This window comes from Scyliorhinus canicula, chromosome 2 (genome assembly GCF_902713615.1).
Source record: "Scyliorhinus canicula chromosome 2, sScyCan1.1, whole genome shotgun sequence".
NCBI classification, from domain to species: domain Eukaryota; kingdom Metazoa; phylum Chordata; class Chondrichthyes; order Carcharhiniformes; family Scyliorhinidae; genus Scyliorhinus; species Scyliorhinus canicula.
The window spans coordinates 81,573,895-81,600,975 of NC_052147.1; the positions used below are offsets into that span (position 1 = coordinate 81,573,895).

Genomic DNA, 27,081 nt, shown 5'->3' on the forward strand with positions numbered 1-27,081 from the left:
TCACACTCCTGACCTGTGCCTTTGTGCGCAGGCTTTGGGGAGGGAGTCAGGAAATGAGTTAGTCACTGGAAAATTCCCCGTCTCTGACCTCTTCTGACCACAGTACTTATTTGGCTGGTCCAGGTAAGTTTCTGGTCTCTGGTAATGCCACGAATTTCAAGAGAGATGATTATATTCTCTCTTGTTGCAGATGGTCATTGTCTGGCACTTGAATGTTATTTCCCACTTATCAGCCTAAGCCTGAATGTTGTCCATGTCTTGCTGTACATGCATCTGAATAAGTGTGAATGGTACTGAACATTGTCCAATCGTCAGTGAACATTCCTGTTCCTGACCTTATGACGGAGGGAAGGTCTTTGATGAAGCAGCTGAAGCTGGTTGGGCCTGGGACACTACCCTGAGAAACTCCTGCAGTGATGTCCTGGAGCTGGGATGATTGGGCTCCAACCACCACAATCATCTTCCTTTCTGCTAGATATGACTTTCCTGAAGTTAGAACATGGGAGCTAACCAGAAGGGTATTGGAATAGTCCAATCCAGAGGTAACCAAGAACTGGATGAGACAGCAGCAGGTGAGTCGAGACAGGCAGATTAGACCATGTTGTGGAGGTGGAAGTGGGTGGTTTTATGTGGATATGTGATCAGAAACCTGTTTGCCTCCGAGATTACTCTTATAAAGTCCAGTTCAGTTTCCAGACAGTTGTCAGGGAGGGCACAAGGATTTTTAAAAATATATGTTTATTTAAGGGGCAATTTAGCGTGGCCAATCCAGCACATCTTTTGGGTTGTGCGGGTGAGACCCGTGCAGACACTGGGTGAATGTGCAAAGTCCACACAAACCGTGACCCAGACCAGGAACAAACCCGGCTCCTTGGTGCCATGAGGCTGTAGTGCTAACCGTGCTGCAGACACAGGGATTGTATGCAGTTGGTAGCTAAGGAATGAAATTTGTTACATTGACTAAATATTTCGTTGGAGAAAATTTCCGTTCTTCCACGACTGGATGTCAGATAAGCAGTCTGAAAATTTAGGATAGTGGATGGGTCTAGCGAGGTGGTAATGAAGTAGAGCTGGGTGGCATTAGTGAATATGTGGAAGTTGATGCTGTGTTGCGGGACAATGTTGCTGAGGGCAAATAGAGAAGAAAAAGGAGGGAGTCAAGGGCGTGGTTAGCACTGCTGTCTCACGGACCAAAGTTCAATTCTGGACTTGGGTGACTGCATGTGGAGTTTGTACTTCCTCCCCATTTCTGCATGGGTTTCCTCTGGTTTCCTTCCAAAGGTCCAAAGATGTGCAAGTTAGGTGGGGTAAATGGGGTTACGGGGATAAGGCGGGGAAGTGGTCCCACGTTGAGTGTTCTTTCAGAGGATCGGTGCAGATTCGATGGGCTGAATAGCCTCCTGCACTGTAGGAATTCTATGGTTCTATGATTCTTCCTTGTGGTCACCAGAGATAGTGGTGCAGGAGCAGGAAAAGAAGTAATTACCAATGATTCTTTGGCGACAAAAACAAAATATGCTGGACAAACTCGGATGGTCTGGCAGCAAATGTGGAGAGAGAAAATAGAGATAACGGTTTGAGCTGTTCTTTGGCTATGATTGGATAGATAAGAATGGAACCGGGCAAGTGCAGTTCCACCCAGCTGGATGACAGGAGAGGCATTGGTGGAGGATGGTGTCGTCAAGAACATCAAAAGCTGCAGATCTGTTGAAAAGAATGAGGAAGGATAATTTACCTTCGTTTGATTCACAGTAGGATGTATCTTATAACGTTTGCTAAGAACTGTGTTGTACTGTGACAGAGCTAGAAATCTGAAATCGAGGGATTCAAACATCGGTTTGGAAGGTGACAGCATGTTCAAGGGGAGAAGAACTGGAGGTTGGAAAGCGGTGATGGTTTTCAAGGACAGAGGAGTTGAGAGATGCTTTCAAAGGTGAAGGTTGATGGTGGCTGATTTGACGGATGAGGGACAGGAAACCTGAGGAAAGGGAATCATTAACGTCACTCAAGAAGCTGGACACCATTCTGGGCAAAGCAGCCCACTTGGTTGGCACCTCATCCACAAATTCACAGCCTCCACCAATTATAATAGTAGCAATGTGTACCATCTATAAGATGTACTGCAGGAACTCACCGAGCCTCCTCAGACAACAGCTTCCAGGCCACAACCTCTGCCATCGAGAAGAACAAAACACATGGGAACACTACGACCTGGAGGTTCCCCTCCAAGACACATCCTGACTTGGAAATACATCACAGTTTCTTCTTGTCGCTGGGTTCAAACCCTGGAACTCCCTTCCTAACAGCACTGTGGGTGTACCTACACCACATGGACTACAGCAGTTCAAGAAGGCAGCCCGCCACCAGCTTCCGGGGAAATTGGGGATGGACAATAAGTGCTGGCCTAGCCAGTGATACCTACATCCCAAAATTGAATACATTTTAAATGACAGCTAACATAGGAGTCTAGAAGGGAAGTAGGTAGTTAGCTGTTTAGTGGAATAGGGATAAGTATAGGAGCTGGGCCTAATGGACCAGATGAACTTGAGAGGGCATGAGGAAAGAAACTCAAAGATGTGAGTTCAGGATTGGGGCAAGAGGGAACCATGGGAGACTGGATGCAGCAGAGGCAACTGAACGGATTGTCTCAATCTTAGTCTCACAGATCCATCCTTATGCTTGTTACATAAAAAATAGACGCAGGAGGAGGCCATTCGGCTGTTCGAGCCTGCTCCGCCATTCATCACCCCCCCGACCCCCAGTGCATCCTTTGATCCCCTTCACCCAGGTGCCATATCTAACCGCTTGTAAATCTACAATATTTAGGTCTCAACTACATTCCGTGGTAACTAATTCCACAAGCTCACCACTCTATGGGTGAAGAAATTTCTCGTCATCTCTGTCCTAAATGGTCTACCCTGTATCCTCAGATTGTGGCCTCACCAAGGCCCTGTATAATTGCAGCAAGCCATCCTGCTCTTGTACTCCAATCCTCCTCGCAATGAAGCCCCAAATACATTTGTCTTTTTTACCGCCTGCTGTACCTGCACGCTTACCTTCAGTGGCTGGTGTACGAGGATACCCAGGTCAAGTTGTACATTCCCCTCTCATAGCTTATGGCCATTTAGATATAGTCTGCCTTCAATGTTTTTGCTAACAAAGTGAATAACCTCACATTGTTATTGGACGAGAGGATGCACATGATGGGGAGAGGGGTTTAAAAAGATAGTTTGCAGTCGAGAAAGTGGGGTGATAATTGCAATCCAGAATCACCGTAGAATAGTGAACAATTTTGGCAGATGGGAACAGGGCACAATGGTGTTTGCCGGTGAATAGATAGAGCAGTTGTCACCATGTTCATTCATGTCTGCATTCCTTGGACTTAAGGAAGTGGAGATGAGGGGCATACCAAGGGAACAGCCAGGGGAGATGAGGGCATACCAAGGGAATAGCCAGGGTAAGAGGGAGCATCAAAGATGGAGGTGGAGATGTGGTTGAGAAAACCCATGCTCTGCAGAATCCTGCTGATCTAACCTGCAACGTCACTCGTTTTGACTGAAAGTCTGAGAGACAAGCTGAAAGTGCTGTACTAATCAAAGTTTGTTTGTTTCTGTCAGAATAACAATAGAGCACTTTGCTACTGACAACTTTTTCTTGGCAGGATGATATTAACGAGAAGCAGAAGAAGCTCGTAGAACAGCTGACCGCCTTATTGGAGAGCTCACCTGGCCCACCTGTTCGCAAGCTAATTGCTAAGAACCTGGCCTTACTATATAACGTTGGTGACACTTTCTCTGTGTATCAGACTATTGACAAGTGCAATGAAATCATCAGGAGTAAGGATGACTCACCGAGTTACCTACCGACCAAACTGTAAGTGAATTGTTTCCCCAGAAAAATCATGATAATAGTAATACCACAAATGTGAGTGTTATCGTTGTATTGCTGAGCTAATGTAAGCATTAATGAAGGCTAGAGTGGGTAAAGACTCGTTCTGTGTTTATATAACCCAAAAATGAAGTTGTGTTGCTTTTCATAAAGGGTAAATGCGCTGTATTCTATAGGCATTTAATTCTGAATCTCAGAATGTGGTCTCTGTATATTTCTTCCATTCTCCAGCCACCCTTTGTCCCTGCGCGTACAGTAGTTTTTAAATATTGAACAATCTGCCTGGGAGCAGATACTCTGCTTTGGAAGTTTTCTCTAATGTGAATAAAATTTGTACTTGACTCCAGTCTACCATAAATACGCTTTAACTGCTCTCCCTGGTCCCTGCAACCCCACATTGCAACATGCAGGGTGCACTTAACACATGAGTTATCCTACCTGAGTGATTGGAAACCTGGAATGGCTGGAAATCGATAATGGGGTTTATCATTGTTTCTGTTTAGAGTATCTCTACTTGAGATGATCTGTTTTCCACAATTCTTTCATCTTGTTCACTTGGTTTCCCTTTTTATTGATTCTCCGACATTCATTTTTGTGAGGATAGATGCTTCCCAGGCCACTGCTAGTATGGCTGACTGCTGCAAGGTACAGAAGAGTGGCCTTGTGGGAACTCGGTGTCTTTGGTTTTCGTGCTCTGTTGGAAGATGCATCCTGTCCACTTGGCACTTCATGCAGCAGTACAATCACAGTATGTAGATTGTCCGACCAGAGGGGAGGCCATATTGGATTTAGTACGTGGTAATGAACCAGGGCAGGTGATAGATTTGTTAGTGGGGGAGCATTTTGGAGGTAGTGACCACAATTCTGTGACTTTCACTTTAGTTATGGAGAGGGATAGGTGCGTGCAACAGGGCAAGGTTTAAAATTGGGGGAAGGGTAAATACAATACTGTCAGACAAGAATTGAAGTGCAAATGTTGGGAACATAGGCTGTCAGAGAAGGACACAAGTGAAATGTGAAACTTGTTTAAGGAACAGGTACTGCGTGTCTTTGATATGTATGTCCCTGTCAGGCAGGGAAGAGATGGTCGAGTGAGGGAACCATGGTTGACAAGAGAGGTTGAATGTCTTGTTAAGAGGAAGAAGGAGACTTATGTAAGGCTGAAGAAACAAGGTTCAGACAGTGTGCTGGAGGGATACAAGATAGCCAGGAGATAACTGAAGAAAGGGATTAGGAGAGCTAAGAGAGGGCATGAAAAATCTTTGGCAGGTAGGATCAAGGAAAACCCCAAGGCCTTTTACACATATGTGAGAAATATGAGAATGACTAGAGCGAGGGTAGGTCCGATCAAGGACAGTAGCGGGAGATTGTGTATTGAGTCTGAAGAGATAGGAGATGTCTTGAACAAGTATTTTTCTTCAGTATTTACAAACGAGAGGGGCCATATTGTTGGAGAGGACAGTGTGAAACAGACTGATAAGCTCGAGGAGATACTTGTCAGGAAGGAAGATGTGTTGCGCGTTTTGAAAAACTTGAGGATAGACAAGTCCCCCGGGCCTGACGGGATATATCCAAGGATTCTATGGGAAGCAAGAAATGAAATTGCAGAGCCGTTGGCAATGATCTTTTTGTCCTCGCTGTCAACAGGGGTGGTACCAGAGGATTGGAGAGTGGCGAATGTCGTGCCCCTGTTCAAAAAAGGGAATAGGGATAACCCTGGGAATTACAGGCCAGTTAGTCTTTCTTCGGTGGTAGGCAAAGTAATGGAAAGGGTACTGAGGGATAGGATTTCTGAGCATCTGGAAAGACACTGCTTGATTAGGGATAGTCAGCACAGATTTGTGAGGGGTAGGTCTTGCCTTACAAGTCTTATTGACTTTGAGGAGGTGACCAAGCATGTGGATGAAGGTAAAGCAGTGGATGTAGTGTACATGGATTTTAGTAAGGCATTTGATAAGGTTCCCCATTGTAGGCTTGTGCAGAAAGTAAGGAGGCATAGGATAGTGGGAAATTTGGCCAGTTGGATAACAAACTGGCTAACTGATAGAAGACAGAGTGGTGGTGGATGGCAAATATTCAGCCTGGAGCCCAGTTATCAGTGGCGTACCGCAGGGATCAGTTCTGGGTCCTCTGCTGTTTGTGATTTTCATTAACGACTTGGATGAGGGAGTTGAAGGGTGGGTCAGTAAATTTGCAGATGATACGAAGATTGGTGGAGTTGTGGATAGTGAGGAGGGCTGTTGTCGGCTTCAAAGAGACATAGATAGAATGCAGAGCTGGGCTGAGAAGTGGCAGATGGAGTTTAACCCTGACAAGTGTGAGGTTGTCCATTTTGGAAGGACAAATATGAATGCGGAATACAGGGTTAACGGTAGGGTTCTTGGCAATGTGGAGGAGCAGAGAGATCTTGGGGTCTATGTTCATAGATCTTTGAAAGTTGAGACTCAAGTGGATAGAGCTGTGAAGAAGGCCTATGGTGTGCTAGCGTTCATTAGCAGAGGGATTAAATTTAAGAGCCGTGAGGTGATGATGCAGCTGTACAAAACCTTGGTCAGGCCACATTTGGAGTACTGTGTGCAGTTCTGGTCGCCTCATTTTAGGAAGGATGTGGAAGCTTTGGAAAAGGTGCAAAGGAGATTTACCAGGATATTGCCTGGAATGGAGAGTAGGTCATACAAGGAAAGGTTGAGGGTGCTAGGCTTTTTCTCATTAGAACGGAGAAGGATGAGCGGCGACTTGATAGAGATTTATAAGATGATTAGGGGAATAGATAGAGTAGACAGTCAGAGACTTTTTCCCCGGGTGGAACACACCATTACAAGGGGACATAAGTTTAAGATAAATGGTGGAAGATATAGAGGGGATGTCAGAGGTAGGTTCTTTACCCAGAGAGTAGTGGGGGCATGGAATGCACTGCCTGTGGAAGTAGTTGAGTCGGAAACGTTAGGGACCTTCAAGCGGCTATTGGATAGGTACATGGATTAGGGTAGAATAATGGAGTGTAGGTTAACTTCTTAAGGGCAGCACGGTAGCATTGTGGATAGCACAATTGCTTCACAGCTCCAGGGTCCCAAGTTCGATTTTGACTTGGGTCACTGTCTGTGTGGAGTCTGCACATCCTCCCCGTGACTGCGTGGGTTTCCTCCGGGTACTCCGGTTTCCTCCCACAGTCCAAAGATGTGCAGGTTGGGTGGATTGGCCATGAAAAATTGTCCAAAATTCTATGATTAACCTAGGACAAAAGTTCAGCGCAACATCGTGGGCCGAAGGGCCTGTTCTGTGCTGTATTTCTCTATCTATCTACAACTGAACATACAAACCTGGGCGAAACAGGAAATTCAGTCCAGGATATTTTATGCTGATGCTCTAATGCAAAGTTCCACTTTGATATATTTCTTTAAATAATTCGGTAGAATCCAATTTCCAGTGAAGCATTTGCTTTTTTTGCCCCCTTTTAGCTTCTGGACAATAATTACAAAAATTATTCACTTATATTATTTTTACTACCAAAATTGACACATTTGACCTTTCTTTCTATTTCGTTAACTCAGATTGTCCGGGTAATTTAGCTTTTGAGTTTGCATCTTATTTGTGGCTTTCTTGTGAAACCGGATCAATTTTTTTAGAGAAAGATAATATGTTTCATCAGATGCAATAAATATTATCCATTATGTTTTAGAGTTTAAAACAGAAAATGCCAGAAGTACTCAGCAGATAGGATGGCACCTTTGGAGCGTGGAAGAAAGTTCATGTTTCAGGTTGATGGTGTTTCAAAAGAACCCTTCTGTTTCTCCTTCCATAGATGTTGCCTGATGTGCTGAGTATTTCCAGCATTTTCTGTTTTTGTTTCAGATTTCTAGCATCTGCGGTATTTTCCTTTCGTATGTCTTCAAGCTTGTGTTTTTTTCAGAACAGGTCAAGCAATTTTCTTTTAAATAGAGTATTTATGTTTAAATTGGTGCAGTTTATTCAGTTTATTGACCTTGTTTTATAGGGCTGCAGTTGCTTGTTTGGGAGCTTTGTATGAACGGCTAGGAAGAATGCTGGGGAATACATACCTGGATACTGTTGGGAACTTGTTGAAAGCGATGAAAAGTGCTGAGGTAAGAAAAGGCCAGTAACTCAGTAACTCCAAACAGTTTAGAGAATCTATTTTGCAGTAAATGTGGCTGTATTAATAAAAATAATTCCGCTTGTTTTGATATATGGTCAGCCCAACAAATGGGGAGGCATTGGCCAATTATCATTGTACTATTAATCCAGAGACCCAGGGTAATGAAGTGGGGACCCGGATTTGAATCCCACCATGGCAGATAGTGAAATTTGAATTCAATAAAAATCTGGAATTAAATGTCTAATGATGACCATGAAACCGTTGTCACCTGTGCTGCAAATCATTCGGTTCACTAATGTCCTTTAAGGAAGGAAATCTGCCATCATTACCGGTCTGGCTTACATATGACTCAAGACCACAGCAATGTGGTTGACTTATATATGCCTCTGAATTGGCCTTACAAGCCACTCTGTTCAAGGACAGTTAGGGATAGGCAATAAATGATGGCCCAGCCAGAGGTGCCCACATCCCCTGAACGAATACAAACAGACTATAGTGTCAAATGTACAGGGGAATTCTAAATTGACAAGCTTACTGTTTTGTAATTATTGCAGCTGTACAATATAATACAACAGTATCACACTGATATGAATGCATTTTTAACATTGGCGTCTGGAATAATTTGTCATCTAGTCCCAAGGACGCTATGAGATTATGCTGAGTTTGCAGAAGCTTCTTTCTGGGCAAGGAGCTGCTGCTGCACCATGCCACAGAGATATCTACAAAGCTGCTCGCTCGTGCTTAACCGATCGATCAATGGCTGTTCGCTGTGCTGCAGCAAAGGTATTACATTTCTCAACTTTGAGTTTTATTTACTTTCAGCTGCATTTGAAATGAAAAATGTTATATTGCGGTTTCATAAAACCATAGAATCTTTACAGTGCAGAAGGAGGCCATTCTGTGCATAGTCTGCACCGACCCTCTGAAAGAGCACCCTACTCAGACCCACTCCCCCCCCCCCCCCTTATCCCCACAGTCTATCCTATGGGCAATTTAACATGACCAATCCACCTAACCTGTGCATCTTTGGATGTGGGGGGAAACCGGAGCACCCGGAGGAAACCCACGCATACACGGGAAGAATGTGCAAACAGATAGACAATCACCCGAAGTTGGAACCCGGGCCCCTGACGCTGTGTCAGCCGTGCTAACCACTGTGCTGCCCCATTTCTAATTTGGCCTATACAACAACACAAAAACACTTCTGAGGCATCTTGACAGTGTTTCAACACCCTGGGTCAGTGCATGATCCATTCAAGCCTCACTTAATCTGGAGTCGCAACAAGGTTGACATTAACTTTCTTTTCAAAATACCGGAGGTCTGCGGCTGCCAAATAAGTACGTCACCAGGTTTCTAAATTTAAGCGCAATTATTTTAACAGTGAATATAATTAAATAGGCTACAAATACAGCTGGTTAAGATTAATTACTATCTAATCGCTGTACCCTAACATGCTGCACCCTCATATATAATATATACACACACACACGCGGACACGGACAAAAAAACATAGGGGAAAGTAACGATAGTAAAATAACGATAGTAAAATAACGATAGTAAAATAACGATAGTAAAATAACGATAGTAAAAGAATAGATATCTTCTTCCTTCAGGGCCTTGATCAGGCAAAAGAGCAGAGAGAGCTTCTTCCACCTTGAGGGTCCGGTGGTTTCTCCCTGTGTTCTCTCTGAAAAACCCCTCCTGACGGGAAACAATCGCTGTCGGTTGCCGGGAAGATTACTGCCCCTGGCAAATCTATTAGCCACCAGCCAACCAATAAAATGAACCCCTCCAATCTCTTCAGTGCCATAAAGTCTGGGTTCTTCTGTTCAAAGTACAAAACTTTACAACGCAGTGTACTATTTTGACATTTTGCATTCCGAAATATGTCTCAATTAAGGATCCGTGGACCAAAATCATAAAGACAAAGTAAAAGAAATAGAAACTAAGGGAATCAATAGGAAAGGCCCTTGTAACACACAGCTTTTTAAGTAGAAATATTGAATTAATGGAATTCTAGGTTTAATCATAAGAGGTAATGTACAAAACATCTGCAAGACCTTTGAGTACAGTGTGGTTCCACACTATGTGAAGTATGCTGAAGGTATAAAGCAAGTTCATTAGGATGCCATCCAATTTGAGAAAATACTAATCTGATGATATTCAAAATGCATCTCTTTTGTTTGAATAACAGATAATGGGATAATTTGAATTATTCATAAAGGCACCGCCTCCTCAACCTTGCCCCTCACCTGAGGTGTGGTGACCCTCAGGTTAAATCACCACCAGCCAGCACTCCTCCTCAAAGGAGAAAGCAGCCTGTGGTCATCTGGGACGATGATGGCTTTACATTATAGGCAGCAAGGTAGCACAGTGGTTAGCGCTGTTGCTTCACAGCACCAGGGACCTGGGTTCGATTCCCAGCTTGGATCACTGTCTGTGCGGAGTCTGCATATTCTCCGCGTGTCTGCGTGGGTTTCCTTCGGGTGCTCCAGTTTCCTCCCACAAGCCCCGAAACATGTGCTTGTTGGGTGAATTGGACATTCTCAATTCTCTCTGTGTACCCGAACAGGCAGTGGAATGTGGCGACGAGGGGATTTTCACAGTAACGTAATTGCAGTGTTAATGTCAGCTTACTTGTGACAGTAATAAAGATGATTATTATTACATATTATTTATAATTATGAAAGGATCAGGCATGGTTAAAACTGCTCTTAAAAGTTGTGGCACGTCAAGAACAAGAGATAGCAGGAACAAGATTAAGTCTAAGATTCTTGAGAAAGGACAGGAGAAACCTATTCATGTAAAAAGCTGAAATTCACTTCTGAGATTAGCGGTTGAGCTGGAAACTGTCAACATTCAATATTTAGATAGTGGATGAGATAACACATTTTGCAAAGATATTGGAACGGCATGATGGCACAGTGGTTAGCACTGCTGTCTCCCAGTGCCAGGGACCCAGATTCAATACTGGCCTTGGTGACTGTGTGGAGAACTTTCACATTCCCGCAAGTTTGTGTGGGTTTCACCCAGGTATTCCAGTTTCCTCCCATAGTCCAAAGGTTAGGTGAAGCTGTGGTGATGGGGTGGGGGGAGTGGACCTAGGTAAGATGCTCTTTAAGAGGGTCATTGAAGACCCGCTGAGCCAAATGCCCTTCTGCACTTTCGGGATTCCATGAATTTTAAGATATTTCTCCTGTGGAGGGTGGCCATTGGTAAAGATTGATTTGGCTGCGTAGCTGTTTGTGTTGAAACCTCAAAGTATTTTTTTCTCAAAACCTAATTTCACCTGGACTGGCAAAAAGTTGCTTCTGAGTCCCTGGCCATGCTTTTTTTTTTGGTAGCCTTTCAACAGGAGGTGTGCACAATCATTAAGTTTTTGCCCGATGGCAATTCAAAATCATGAAACCATGGTAATGAATGGTGGATGCTAATAAAGTGACCACAATATTTTCAGGCTGTTTCAGGTCCTGCTTCCTCTGTGCTTTTCACCCTCCTGATACCTTGTCATTTTACCCTCCTCCTGCCCCCTGCTCTGTTTATTTGTGCCACAACACAGGAGGGAGCTCTTCCTGCATATATGCAGATGAAGTGCCAGTTTGTGTTAACGGTCAGTGAATGTGGAAAGTGAGAGATGATTTTAAATGCTGCTCTACTTTCACTGAATCCATCATTCTATCAATTGTGAATTCCCATGCCTAGCCAAAATTGAGGAAATCTATCCAGTAAATTTTGGTGGAGTTAACTTTTAGTGGAAGAAACTGAATGTGTTTTCTTAGTAACTGTGCATTCTAGTAATATATCTTTATTCGGCATAGAGGCGGTGGTCTATTGGATTAGTAACCAGAGACCCAGACCCAGGTTCAAATCCCGCCACTGCAGATAGTGAAATTTGAATTGAATATAAATCTGGAATTAAAAGTCTAATGATGTCCATGAAACCATCGTCCGTTGTCGTAAAAACCCATCTGGTTCACTAATGTCTTTTAGGGAAGGAAATTTGCCGTCCTTGCCTGGTCTGGCCTATATGTGATTCCAGACCCACTCAATGTGGTTGACTCAACTGCCCCCTCAAGGGATGGGAAATAAATGCTGGCACAGCCTGTGACACCCTCGACCCATGAACGAATGCATTATTTTAAAAAATGAATAAAGACAAATAAAATTTGTGTCCCATTGTTGCACCCAAGACCATCACCCTGAAATTACTACTGAGCTAGCCATGCTGTGTAAGAACTCCTTCCATGAAATCTTTCCAACTTGGTTAACAGCTCCACAGTGCTCCCTCTTAAGAAGGCAGCAGTCACATAATTTAGATGCATAATGAATGTTTTATCTTTCTCATATTAGACTTGGCACAGATTGACTTTACTCTTAAACTCAAAAAAACAAATTACTGCTCCATCCAAGTTAACACTGTCACTTGGGATAATGAGTGCACATGCACAACCATTACTGATGCCTTCCAGCTTCGCAGCAGGAGTTAATGTTCACTGGCAGCCTTTCTTTTTCATTCAGTAAAACATTTTTGCAACTGCGAGGATGAGTTCTTGAGCTGCATGTTGTGCCTTAACAGCTTTGCTGTCTGTTTTACAATGTTTTGAGATATGGTGAAGTTATACATTGACATTGAATGGTTTATTAGAATATATGATCAGTAGACCGAGGGCATCATGTTTCAGTGGTGCTCCCTGACTCTGAATAGACTTGGTAGTGCCATGGTTGCTAAAATATGAATTCTGAGAAATTGTAATATTTTTGTTTTTTAAGTGTCTATTGGAACTTCAAAATGAAGCTGTGTTTATGTGGACCACAGAATTAGAGAATGTTACCACACTTTGCTTTAAAGCCTTCGAAGGTTCTAATTATGATGTACGTGTGTCCGTTTCAAAATTGCTGGGTGCTATTTTGGCTACAGCTGTGGTGCCTAAGCAGGGTCCAGGTAGGTGCTATACTTGAACTGTTGGAATTTTTTGTTGCAGTGTTATTCAAACTAATTGGATTCTGAAATATGATTTCAATATCTAAATAAGTATAACAAGATAACAGATTTAGGGCTTATTTCTGGTTGACTGTACCTCATAAAATTGATCATTCTTGCAGCTATGCCAACAGTGATTTTAGTGACAGTGGGAAGGAAACATGTATCCTTGAACTGAAGTCATCCAGGCGAGATGCTTTTTAAAAATGGTTAATTTATCTGTCCAGCTTCAGCCACCCATTGTGTATCTCATCTGCTGTGTTGCTTTTTTTAACCAACTATGTATAACTTTGAATTGAATTTTTCACTTACAAACTTTCTGTAGAAGTATTAAAAATTTTATACAATTTAAACTGTATTTGTCCCAACTACGTAATCCTGATGACGCAGCTTTCACTCTTGTGTCAAAACTTTTTCTGGATGTCCTTGGTGGGTCTCCTTGGAGCTTCTCCCAGTACTGTTCTGAAATTGGAATCACCGTCTTCATAGAATTTATCATAGAATTTACAGTGCAGAAGGAGGCCATTCGGCCCATCGAGTCTGCACTGGCTCTTGGAAAGAGCACCCTACCCAAGGTCAACACCTCGACCCCATCTCCATAACCCAGTAACCCCACCCAACACTAAGGGCACTTTTGGACACTAAGGGCAATTTATCATGGCCAATCCACCTAACGTGCACATCTTTGGACTGTGTGAGGAAACCGGAGCAGCCGGAGGAAACCGACGCACACACGGAGAGGATGTGCAGAGTCCGCACAGACAGTGACCCAAGCTGGAATCGAACCTGGGACCCTGGCGCTGTGAAGCAATTGTGCTATCCACAATGCTACTGTGCTGCCGTCCAATGAAGTAACATTGTTTTCCTCTGCCACAAACCTAGCCATCCATATCTTTTCCACTGCTAAACTTGACTATTTGAGTGCTTTCCAAGCCAGTGACATTCTGCTGATGCCATGTTCCTAAACCAAGTCCCACTCACTATCACTCTTGGCCTCACTTCCCTGTGTTGTTTCCTAGCCTCCAGTGCCTCAATTTTAAAATGATCATTCTTACATTAAGATCTTCCTGGACTTGAGCTCTGCAGGCTCCATCTGCCTGACAACCTCTTCAGAGCTCTCACTTTCTCCAACATTAATCTCTTAGGTGACACACGTTGGTCACCCCACTAATGACAGCCATGCATTCAACTGTGTAGTTGCTCTGAAATTCCTTCCCTAAAGTCCTGCAACATGATCTTTTATAGTCTACCTAAAAATCACATCTTCGAGGAACCTTTTGGTGAACCCCTTCTCTTGCCACGCAGTATCTCAATGTTCCTCCTGCAGAATGTTTGAGGTGAGGGACGCCGTCAGTGTCCCTGCTGATTTCACCTGTGGGAAGTGCACCCAATTCCAGCTCCTCAGAAACCGTGTTAGGGAACTGGAGCTGGAGCTGGATGAACTTCGGATCATTTGGGAGGCAGAGGTGGTCATAGATAGTAGCTTCAGGGATGCATTTACTCCGAAGAATCAAGATAGATGGGTGACGGTGAGAGGGGCTGGGAGGAAGCAGTCAGTGCAGGGATCCTATGTGGTCATTCCCCTCCAGTAACAAGTATACCGTTTTGGATACTGTTGAGGGGGACGACCTACCAGGGGTAAGCCACGGTGAACGGATTTCCAGCACTGAGTCCGTCCCTGTGGCTCAGAAGGGAAGGAGGGAGAGCAGGAGAGCAATAGTTATTGGGGACTCGATAGTTAGAGGGACAGATAGACGGTTCTGTGGCAGCTAAAGAGACTCACGGATGGTATGTTGCCTCCTGGGTGCCAGGGTCCATGACGTCTCGGACCGTGGTTTCAGAATCCTTAAGGGGGAGGGGGAACAGTCACAAGTCGTGGTACACATCGGTACCAACGACATAGGTAAGAGAAGGGACAGGGATTTAAAACAAGAATCTAGGGAGCTAGGGTGGAAGCTGAGAGCCAAGACAAACCACGTTGTCATCTCTGGTTTGTTGCCGGTGCCACGTGCTCGTGAAGTGAGGAACAGGGAGAGAGTGCAGATAAACACGTGGCTGCAGGGATGGTGTAGAACATAGAACAGTACAGCACAGAACAGGCCCTTCGGCCCTCGATGTTGTGCCGAGCAATGATATACCCGTAACCCAACAACCCACCCCCCCTTAACCGTACCTTTTTTTAGGACACTACGGGCAATTTAGCATGGCCAATCCACCTAACCTGCACATCTTTGGACTGTGGGAGGAAACTGGAGCACCAGGAGGAAACCCACGCACACAGGGGGAGGACGTGCAGACTCCACACAGACAGTGACCCAGCCGGGAATCGAACCTGGGACCCTGGAGCTGTGAAGCATTTATGCTAACCACTATGCTACCGTGCTGCCCCTATGCAGGAGGGAGTGTTTCGGGTGCGTGGATAATTGGAGCACATTCTGGGGAAGGTGGGGCCAGTACAGACAGGACGATTTGCACCTGAACCAGAGGGGCACCAATATCCTGGGAGGGAAATTTTCTACGGCTCTTCGGGGGGGTTTAAACTAATTTGTCAGGGGGATGAGTAAACGAGCTCCGGTCCAGAAGCCAGTGTTGAGAGTAGTGAGACACTGAGGAGGGTATCAAGGTCGCAGGAGTGTACCGGCAGACAGAAAGGTGGGTTGAAGTGTGTCTACTTCAATGCAAGGAGCATCCGGAATAAGGTAGGTGAACCTGGAGCGTGGATTGGTACTTGGGACTACGATGTTGTGGCTATTGCGGAGACATGGTTAGAACAGGGACAGGAATGGTTGTTGGATGTTCCGGGGTATAGATGTTTCAGTAAGATTAGGGAAGGTGGTAAAAGAGGTGGAGGAGTAGCATTGTTAATCAAGGATAGTTTAACGGCTGCAGAAAGGCAGTTCGAAGGGGATCTGCCTACTGAGATAATATGGGCCAAAGTTAGAAATAGGAAAGGAGCGGTCACATTGTTAGGAGTTTTCTATAGGCCCCCAAATAGTAATAGAGATGTGGAGGAAGAAATTGCAAAACAGATTATGGATAGGTGTGGAGGTCTCAGGGTAGTTGTCATGGATGACTTTAACTTTCCAAACATTGATTGGAACCTCTTTAAGTCGAACAGTTCGGATGGGGCAGTTTTGTACAGTGTCTGGAGGAGGGTTTCCTGACACACTATGTGGATAGGCTGACCAGAGAGGGGGGGGGGGGGGCACATTGGAATTGGTACTGGGTAATGAACTGGACCAAATGTTAGATTTGTTTGTGGGAGAGCACTTTGGAGATAGTGGCCACAATTTGGTGTCTTTCACTATTGCAATGGAGAGGGATAGGAACATACGGCAGGGCAAGGTTTATAATTGGGGGAGGGGTAATTATGATGTGATTAGGCAAGAATTAGGGAGCATAAGATGGGATGGGGGGGGAGGTGGGGGGGGGCAGGGGGGGAGAGGCGAGGGGGGCTGGTGGGGGGCAGTTGGTTTTTCTTTTTTGTTTAGATTAGAGTGGGGCGTTTTCCTTACTGGCGTGTTTATTTGTTAAATGGGGGTTATTGTGTTTTGTTGGAAATCCCATGTATAATTTTTGCTTGTTTTGTGCTTTATTCCTTTTTCTGTTTGGAGTGTTTTGAAAATCGTTGAAAATTTGAATAAATATTTTTAATTTAAAAAAAGAAAGCTAATTTCAGTGGGTGTTGCATTTCAGTCCAATGTTTTCTGTTTGGCAACACACAGAATCTGGATGGGAGAAAATGAGCACTGTTCTGTTCGATTGGTGCCAGTTTTTTGTTTGGCAGCTTTAGAACAGATTCTGGGGTGTTGAAGGGGGCTCTGAGAATAGAGCAGAAACTGTTGCTGTATGTATTATACAATTGGAAACAACAGAACACTGACGACAGATAGGGTGAAGAGTTGTGGATTGGCCAAGTCCCATTGCTGCTATGCCACTGTTGCCAGACCCCACAAGACTATTTAAATGGTTGAATAAGGAAATCAATGGTGATTCTGTGTGTTCAGGACAATTGTGATCCAAGCGATAAGGGGTTCATAGAAACATAGACAAAGAAAATAGGCGCAGGAGGAGGCCATTCTACCTTTCGAGCCTGCTCCGTCATTCATTATGGCCATGGCTGATCATCGAACTCAATAGCCTAATCCTACTTTCCCCCCATATCCTTTTATCCCCTTTGCCTCAAGTGCTACATCTACCTGCTTCTGAAAACATGCAATGTTTTGACCTCAACTACTTCCTGTAGCAACAAATTCTACAGGCTGACCGCTCTTTGGGTGAAGAAATTTCTCCTCCTATCTGTCCTAAATGATCTACCCCGTGTCCTCAGACTATGGTCCCTGGTTCTGGACACACCCACCACCGGGAACATCCTTATTTCATCTACCCTGCCTAGTCCTGTTAGAATTTTATAGGTTTCTATGAGATCCCCCCTCATTCTCCTGACCTCCTCACTGATTCAATCTCTCCTCATAAGTCAGTCCCGCCATCCCAGGAATCAGTCTGGTAACGTTCGCTGCAATCCCTTGAGAGCAAGAACATACTTCCTCAGATGAGGAAAAAAAACTGCACACACTTCCAGGTGTGGCTTCCAAAGTTTGAAAGTGACATCTTCTAATCGGAAACGAAAATCTTCAACTTTAACAAAGCCAGTTACGTACGTATGAGAGGAGAGCTCGCTAGGGTTTGTCCTGTGGTGATAATATAAGAAATGGGGATTGAGGGCAGCACAGTGGTGCAGTGGTTAGTGCTGCTGCCTCACAGCGCTGAGGTCCCAGGTTCGATCTCGGCTCTGGGTCACTGTCCATTTGGAGTTTGCACATTGTCCCGTGTTTACGTGGGTTTTGCCCCCACAACCCAAAGATATTCAGGGTATGTGAATTGGCCATGTCAAATTGCCTCTCAATTGGAAAACATGAATTGGGTACCAAATTTAAAAAAAAAAGAAATGGGAATTGCCTATTTTATCAACAACATTTATGTTAACAAAAACAATAATTAAACTTTTAAACTTTAACTCTAACATAGCAGATTACATGTAGCTTCTTAACCTTAACACTAGTTTCCATTAAACATCTCGAACAGAACATACAGCACTCATGCCACTTTCATAGGTGGACAAAGGCAACACTTGCATTTATGAAGCAATTTTTCTTCTGGTGGAGACATTCGTTCTGAATCCTTTTTCCAAAGCCTGGCTCGGTGACCACTTTCATGGCATCCTCAGTTGATTTCCAACACCCTCACTCTCGAGGCCCAGTCCCTCAATCAAAGGTTCTCTGAGATTTTCCAGATATGAACCTATTATTGTTACCTTGGCTGATTGCCCACTCCCATTTGTAGAAAAGAATAGAGCCATACTGTTGACATGCAACTAACTTCCCATTGACGGACAAAGAGGCTATCAGTCCCTGTAATGGACTCGGTGCTAGCAGGTCGTCCCCGTGCCCCCACCCGCCCCCAAATCTGTTTAACCCCTAAATTGCTTGTTACATTGGGGTCTCATTTCTGGACCCAATTTCCGAATATCTCCCTTGCGTGACAAAGTAATCAAGAAGGCTAATGGAATGCTGGCCATGATATCTAGAGGACTGGAGTAAAAGAACGCAGACGTTATCCTTTGTAAAACCCTGATTAGACCCCACTTGGTGTACTGTGAGAAGATCTGGGCATCACACCTCAGGAAGGGTATTTTGGCCTTGGAGAGAGTACAACATAGATCTACAAGAATTATACTTGGACTTTAGGGGTTAAGTTATGAGGAAAGATTATTTGATCTGATCTAAGCCTTCAAGATATTAACCGGGAAAGACCGAGTAGATGAAGATAAATTATTTTCACTGGTTGGAGATTCTAAATCTAAGGGGCATAGTCTTAAAAATTAGGGCCAAAGCAAGCACTTCTGTGCACACCGGGTGGTAGAGGTTTGGAGTTTTTGTTGAACAAGGTATTAAGGGATATGGGCCAAAGGCAAGTATAGGGAGTTTGGCCTGAGAGAGGCCAGTCTCATTGAATGGCAGAGCAGGCTGGAGGGGCTGAATTGCTCACTCCAGTTTCTATGTTCTGCTCATGCCAGTGATGGAATCCTGGTACGAGGTCCGAAAATGGTTGATAGTGGGCAATGGTCTGTCAATAAATCAAATTTCCACCCATACCGGAATTGGAATAAATGCTTAATTCCAAAACTGATTCCGAGGACTTTATCTGCACATAATTGTATTCGGCTTTATTCACTGTGCTTGATACGAAGGCTATTGGCTTCTCTTCACCTATGAGCATTGTGGGAAACCACCGCCGCAACCGAATAACGTGATATGCCAGTTGCATGGGTAAATTTAGATCAAAGTGCATCAGGAATTCTAATTTGAGTAGATAGTTGCCAGATTAGGGAGAAAATGTCTGTAATAATTTAGAAAGATCGATGTTAGTTGACATTTTGAGGTGCAGGTGCCTTGGTAACGGGTTTGACTTTCGAAGGAGACTTGTGCAGTCCATTGGCGTTAATGACAAGACTCAGATATTCAATTGAAGATTGGAAAAATTGACATTTGTCTTTAAGAACATAAGAACTAGGAGCAGGAGTAGGCCATCTGGCCCCTCGAGCCTGCTCCGCCATTCAATGAGATCATGGCTGATCTTTTGTGGACTCAGCTCCACTTTCCGGCCCGAACACCATAACCCTTAATCCCTTTTTTCTTCAAAAAACTATCTATCTTTACCTTAAAAACATTTGATGAAGGAGCCTCAACTGCTTCACTGGGCAAGGAATTCCATAGATTCACAACCCTTTGGGTGAAGAAGTTCCTCCTAAACTCAGTCCTAAATCTACTTCCCCTTATTTTGAGGCTCTTTCAGACTCTTAATCCATAATCTTCTAATCTGTGAAAGTGTGGCATCTAGGTTGTGGAGATGTTCTTCCTCATTCATCCCAGTAACCAAGATGTCATCCAGGTAACATTGAACTCTGTGTGATCCACGTAAGATTTGGTCCATAGCTCGTTGGAACAATGCTGGTGCAGATATGATGCTAAATGGCCATCTTTTCTAACCCTTTTGTGTGTCACAATCATCAATTACTGTCCATTCTTCATTTGAAGATATGCTTGACTAAGATTGATTTTACTGAAATGTTGGCCTCCAGCCAACCCAATGAATAGGTCATTAATCAGAGATAGAGGGTACAGCTCTGCATATAGTACAGGATTAATAGTGACTTTAAAATCACCCCACATGCTTATAAATCCAACTTTCTTTTTCATCACTGGTACAATTGGGTAACCCAATCACTCACGTTAACAGGTTCAAAGACGCCCGTTCTGACCAGCTGTGGGACTGCCATTCTGACCAGCCGTTCTAATTCTGCCTCCACCTTAGGTCTGAATGCGTACCGCACTGACCTAGCCTTTAAGCATTTTGCCTGACTTTCTTCCTTGATCTTCAGCTTTACCGATACCCTGAATGAAAGAGTGGGATACCAAGGAGGGGCTCGGGAAGGGAGTGGAGGAAACGCCAAGATTGACAATGTATATAAGTACCACGTGCTGTAAATATTAAACGTAAAGTGTTACTGTGTATAAATTGAAAATACCAAAAAATATATATTTTTAAAAAGCTTAACCTTCATGCTTCCCCGTTCACGTTGAAGACAACGGCATGTTTCTTCAAGATTTTGGGCAGGTCTGATTCGGTATCTCATGATATTTAACTCGGCTCAATTTAACATGCCCTTTTCCAGCCAAGTTCTTCCCATTAGTGCCAGATAATTTCCCTTAATATGTGCAAGAAAGAATCTGCCGTCGGTCTATTTAATTGCACTGTTACATCAATACGGGCCCTCACTTCTCCAGTGTAGGTTTTTAAAGCTGCAAGGGTTGCAGAGTAATATTTTTGGCGTTGCAGCCACCAGTGAGACAGCTGCCCCAGTGTTCACCTCCCCGTCACCAGCTGACCGTCCAATAATGAAGTTTGTTGCACCAGCAATAGCTAGTACATTTAATGACGGCTAGTCTTCGGAATGTGAATCGAGTTCCTACTCCCACCCTTTTTGCACCATGTGGACGCTTTTTTTTTCCTTCATTCGATTGACGTTTGTTTCATTCGGCCGTTGCATCCTGCACCTTTTGCCTGCAACGTGTTTCTTTTTCTCACATGCGTGTGCAATGTGGCCCTTTCTGCCACAATTTCTGTGCATGATGTCTATGCACCAACGATCTGCTGCTGAATGCCTGGGCTTTGCACACCCAAGGCCTTGTGTTTGTGTTAGTGTTTTAACCAACACCATGCAAATTCTTGTGCTTGAACTCAACTGTTACATTTCTTTGGCTTTTAATTCCATGAGACAGCAAATTCCAAAGCTTTATTTGAGGTCAGGTTGCTTTCAATTAACAATCACTTTTGAATAATTTTGCTCCTTCAACCAGAGACTGATCTATCTGATGGTATCATTTAACAATTTAACATATCCCTGAATTCGTAGTGTTCAGCCAATCTTTTCAGGGTAGTTACAAACTGTGGAATTGATTCAGCTTCTTGGTTGCCCCTATGAAACCTGTACCTTCCTGCGATGACTAAAGATTTTGGTGAATAGTGCCCACCCCCATTATGCTCAGGAATGTTGGGACTTTTACATCTGCCACTATCTTGTTAGCCTGAACAGAATAGCCAAATCGTTCTGTATATGAGCTCCATTGTTCCGTATTCTCATCAAATGGCTTCAGGCCGCCAAAACTCCCGTCATTTTTCTCTATGGAAGGACCTGCATGTGCACAACGTGCCATGAATTTTTAGTGCTACCTTGCTTCCTTTCTCCCCACAACAAGGCACAATCCAAGCTCCAGCTTGTTCCCCTTTGTGTTTTGCAACACCCCCAGCTCTAAATTGGTTGTTGCAGGGCACTTGCTACTCATGGCTACCAAATTTATTTTGGACGGAGCACATGGAGGCTTCTCTCCAAGCTTGTTTCCTTCAGTTATTTTGGTGATTTTTCAGTTGCAATTTGGCTCCCCCATCACCAGTTTTCATATAGCCATAATTTCAATTATTTATTATCTCTTTGTGTGCCTACAAACACTGTACGCCTACCTCGTCGCCAGTTTTTATGGATTCAAGATTGAGTCTGCAGGCCTTGGAGACTTGGGGCTTTAATTAGAAGATGTTAACACTGCAGGCTGCAATGTTAGACAACCCGTTTTCCCGCGCAAATGGCCGAATCCAATGGCATCATGCAATCGTTCTCTTAAAGTGCCCCAGTTCAGCTACAAGGCTTTGTGTGAGGAGACACTTAAAAACATTATGAATGCACAACGGAATTAGATTAGAAATTGTCGGATGCTTTTCAAAAAAGGAGCGAGAAAGAAAACCGTATACTACAGGTCAATTAACCTAACATCAGTTGTTAGGGAAATGCTGGTATCTATTATTAAGGAAGTCTCAACACTTAAAAGCATAGTGTGATTAAAGCAAGCCAACATCGTTTTCCTAGAGGGAAATCCTGTTTGAAAAATGACTTTGTGTTTTTGGGGATGGAATTGTTGTGGTAAATAAAGGGAACCAGTAGCATCCCTGGATTTTCAAAAGTAATTTTATTAGGTGCCACACAAAAAGTTAATAGGCAAAATAAGGGATCATGGCATTGAGGCTAGTATTTTAGCATGGGAAAAGGATTAATTAATGGATAAAAAGCAGAGAGTCGGCATAAATGGTTCAAGTTGATAGGCCATGAATAGTGGAGTGCTGCAAGAATCAGTGCTGGTGCCTCAGCTATTTTCAATCTAGATTAATTACTTGGTTGAGAGACAGAGTAATGTATTAAAGTTTGTTGATGCAAAGCTGGGTGGGAAGGTAAGCTGTAGAGAAAGTGCAGAGAGATACAGATAGGTTAAGTGAATGGGTAGCAAGATGGCAGATGGAATAGAAGGTGGGAAGCGTGAAGTCATTCACTTTGTCGTAAGAATAGAAAAGGAGAATATTTTTTTAAAGAGGAGAAGCTTGCACTGTTATTTTCAAAGGGATTTGGGTATGCTCATACAAAGAACACAGAGTTAGCATGCAGGTGCTGCAAACAATTAAGAAGGCAAATTGCATGTTGGTCTTCATTGCAATGGGATTGGAGTACAAGCATAAAGAGATCTTGTTACAGTTGTACAGGGTTTTAGTGAGACCACGTCTGGAATACTGTGTAGTTTTGGTCTCCACATTTTAGAAAGGATCTACTTGCATTGGAGGCGGCACAACTAAGGTTCAGTAAAATGGTCCCTGGATGAGGGGTTTGTCCTATAATGAGGGGATAAGTAAATTGGCTCCTGTTCCTTGGAATTTAGAAAAATGAGAAGCTATCCCATTGAAGCGTACAAAATTCTGAGGTGACTTGATCGGGTAGATGGAAGGAGATTGTTTCCGCTGCTTATGAAGTCTAAAACATGGGCACAATCTCAGAATAAGGGTTTGATCATTCAGGGCTGGGATGAGGAGAAATTGCTTCACTCAAATGGTTGTAAATCTACCCCAGAGAGTTGTGAATGCTTTATCGTTTGATACATTTTGAGGCTGGGTTGGACAGATTTTTGGTGTCTCGGATGTTATAGTGAACAGGTGGAAAAATGGAGTTGAAGTCTGATCTCAGCCAGGATTGTATTGAATGGCAGAGCAGACCCGACAGGCCATATGGCCCAATCCTCCTATTTCTTGTGTTCTTGTATGTTGATGATAATTGGTTAGTTACAGTACACGTTTTAAGACGTTAAATCTTATCCATTGGTTTTCTTCCCGTGGGCTTTGTGGGGATTCCTTTGTTTTTTTAAATGTTATCCGTCTCTGTGCGAATGGTAACACACGAAATCGGGATTTGAATTCTAATGTCTCAGTATTGACCAACATGTTTGGACTGGAAGTCTGCATTGAGCCTCTCTAATATCGTAGATTCAATTTCACGATTGAATATATTGGAAAAATCTCTGCTGTGTGGGACAAGCATACCAGTTTAGTGCTTTTAAATTAACATCAATTATTCATTTCTTTTCTCCAGGTGCAAGGCAGGTTGCTCGTAAAACCTCATTGGAAGAAGCAATGGATTTGCTGGCTTCTGGCTTTCTGCGAGGAGGCAGTGGTTTCTTGCGTGTCAGTGGAGAGATGCTAAAAGGAAGCAGCTCTGTCAACCGGGATATTAGGATTGGAGTAACTCAGGTTAGAAATTACACTTGAGTGTTGCCTTTGAGAAATCATGTGCGCAGTGAGTTGGTTTTATCATTGAACGTTATTTTTATTTATCAAAGAATCAAATGTAGTTGATAAACGTTCTTTAGAAATCTCTGGAATATTTAAAAATATTTTGAGTGAGAATTTGCTTTTTTGAGATATGATTGTCACAAGCCTGGAATTTGTTCTCCTTTTATGTTGCTTGCTTGTGACCAACCTCCTCACTTTAGAGGGAAATGGTCTTTTGTTGTGTTTGTGCTGTACCAGTGAGTACAGCTGGGACAACTGGTTAATCCTTCGTAAGTAAACCATCATTAAGATTGAAGGAAGCCCTTGGGGCATGATTTTGTGGTGGTTACGAATCAAATTTTTCAGTAAATGATTGATCACCCGTCTCCTCTCTCATTATAGATGCCTATATTCAGCCAATTTAATTCACTTAATGTGGTATCAAGAAACGGCTGAGTGCACTGGGCACAACAAAGGCTCTGGGCCCAGATAACAGCCCAGGCTGTAGTGCTGAAGACTTGTACTCCTTCTGTGCTGTAACCATTCTTAGGTTTTATGATTTCAGAACCAACCATACTCCTGGCCAAGCCAGCAGAGTGAGAAAACTGGCAACTACCTACCAATGTGGAAAATTGCCCTGGTACATTCTGTCCACGAGGACTTCCGGTGACACAATGTAGAGAGAGGATGTGCACGAGGAGTCTACACTGGAAAATGGCTTATTTTTAACCAGTTTCTAGGAACATAGGAACAGGAATAAGACATTCAACATACTTGAATAAGACATTCAACCCCTCAAGCCTGCACCGTCATTTGATTAGATCTGAGACCTAACTGCATATACCTACCTGCCTTTGGCCCATTTCAGTATCAGTGTGATGCGAGCCATGTCCAAAGACTGGCAGATTGTATCAAACAGCATGTTCCTTCCACTGATCGCAACGGGAAGATACAGACTGTACCCTGCCTACCTCTCCTTGCAAAATTCAAAACATATGAACAACATATGCAGCTCCAACAGCATTCAGGAAGCTCAACACCATCTAAACAGCACTGTCACCTTGATTGACACTCCGTCCACCACCGGCACAGTGACAGCAGTTTACAAAATGTACTGCAGCAACTCGCCATGGCTCCTTCAATTGCATTTTCTAAATCTGTGACCTCTTAGTCAGATTAACGGCATCAAGCACCACCTTCTGCAAATTCATCTCTAACTCCCTTATCATTGCGTCATGGTAATGATTCACTATTCTTTCACAGTTGCTGGGTCAAAATCCTGGAATCCCTTCTCTAAAACATTATGGGTATGCCTACACTAGATGGATTGCCGGGTCAAAATGGTGGCTCATGACCAGCTTCTCGAGGGCAATTGGGGATTCATAATAAATGCTGACCTTGCCAGTGAGGCCCAGATCACACTGGTACATTTAAGAAACAAGATTTACCGAACAACCCACAAATGAAGAAATAATTGAATAAGATTTCACTTATTGTAATTTTTTTAATTAAATTTAAATTAACAGTAAAATCACAGTTGGGACATACTATTAATTGCACATTATGTAGCAGGCACCACAAAAGTTATCTAATTGAGTTTCATGGAAGTTCACTCCACTTGTATGGCCAAAAGTTTTTCAAACTCCGATATCCCCGGGGTAGAATTCCAGTTTCTTCCCTTCAAGGACACAGCTGATTCTCCACAAGCGATGGTGTCTAGTCAACAAGTTGCGATTGTGCAATTTTTCACACAATGGTGTACATCTCAGCTTCCATCGGTCATTGCAATGTGAATCAACCAGAACAACAACAGCTGTGCATGAAATGGCTGATTCTGGGCCTTCGGTCACTTGGAAGTGAAACAGTGGCAGCAGTTATTGATGTGCTTTTCGACTGCTGAAGAGTCCAGTTCTCTGACACATGTTGACTGCCTCTGCTCCCTCCGCTCTCTATCTCTGCCACACAGTTTCCATATTTTAACTTGCTTTTGGTACTGCTTCCAGGCCAAGGATCACGTTAGGGACATCATGGTGGCGCAGTGGTTAGCACTGTTATCTCACGGCGCCGAGGTTCCAGGTTCGATCCTGGCTCTGGGTCACTGTCTGTGTGGAGTTTGCACATTCTCCCCTTGTTTGCATGGGTTTCGCCCCCACAACCCAAAGATGTGCAGAGTAGGTGGATTGGCCACGCTAAATTGCCCCTTAATTGGAAAAAATGAATTTGGTACTCTAAATTTATAAAAACGGGAAAAAAAAGGATCAGCAGGTCACATCACCAGTATTTCTTATCATACAAAAGTTATGCACCGAGTATTGGCTAAGGCAAGAAACTTGCAGGAGTCACAGCTGTTTTTTCTTGCTGTATTTTGTGCCATATCTGTGCATTTTAAAAGGGAAAGTGAGAATCAGACAGTCAGTTGAAGAGGTGGGGCCTAAAGATGTCAGCAAGGTCTGGAATCTCGAAGGGCCCTTGAACTCCGACTTAAATAAAAGGCCACTACCCCAAGCATCGGACCACCCAACCAATGTAAGGGCACTCTCAACCCGACCAAACCAATATTGGGTCGCTCCCCTTCTCTCCCTCTCCCTCCCTCTCTCTCTCTCTCCCTACCTCCACACCCACCCAGGCATTGGCTGCAGGGCTTCACTGTCCCCCTCTCACCAATGAGGTTCCCAGAGGAAACACCCCCTGGCTATGCCAGGGCACTGTTTGGCCAAGTCCCTCACCACCCAGGGGCTATACTCGCCACCGCGTCTGGCGTGGCCATCATGGCTTGTTTTGTTTTGGGAAAGGTAGTCGTGATTTGCGCCGGCCTTGCCAACTGGGTGGGAAGATACGGAGTGCACCGATGTTATGACGTCAAGGCCGGTAAATAGATGTTAATACATTGAGATT

At 43.8% G+C, this 27,081-nt stretch overlaps 1 protein-coding gene across 4 annotated transcripts in view; it reads left to right on the plus strand.

Annotated features, from left to right (window-relative positions):
- heatr5a (HEAT repeat containing 5a) overlaps positions 1-27,081 on the plus strand; it is a 244,745-nt gene that overhangs the window by 35,194 nt on the left and 182,470 nt on the right. For all 4 annotated transcript variants that reach the window (XM_038781265.1, XM_038781281.1, XM_038781255.1 and 1 more), the window contains 5 exons: positions 3,662-3,873; positions 7,883-7,991; positions 8,636-8,785; positions 12,774-12,945; positions 24,008-24,165. In XM_038781265.1, coding sequence (XP_038637193.1) covers positions 3,662-3,873; positions 7,883-7,991; positions 8,636-8,785; positions 12,774-12,945; positions 24,008-24,165 — 801 coding nt within the window. The remainder of the gene's footprint in view (positions 1-3,661; positions 3,874-7,882; positions 7,992-8,635; positions 8,786-12,773; positions 12,946-24,007; positions 24,166-27,081) is intronic.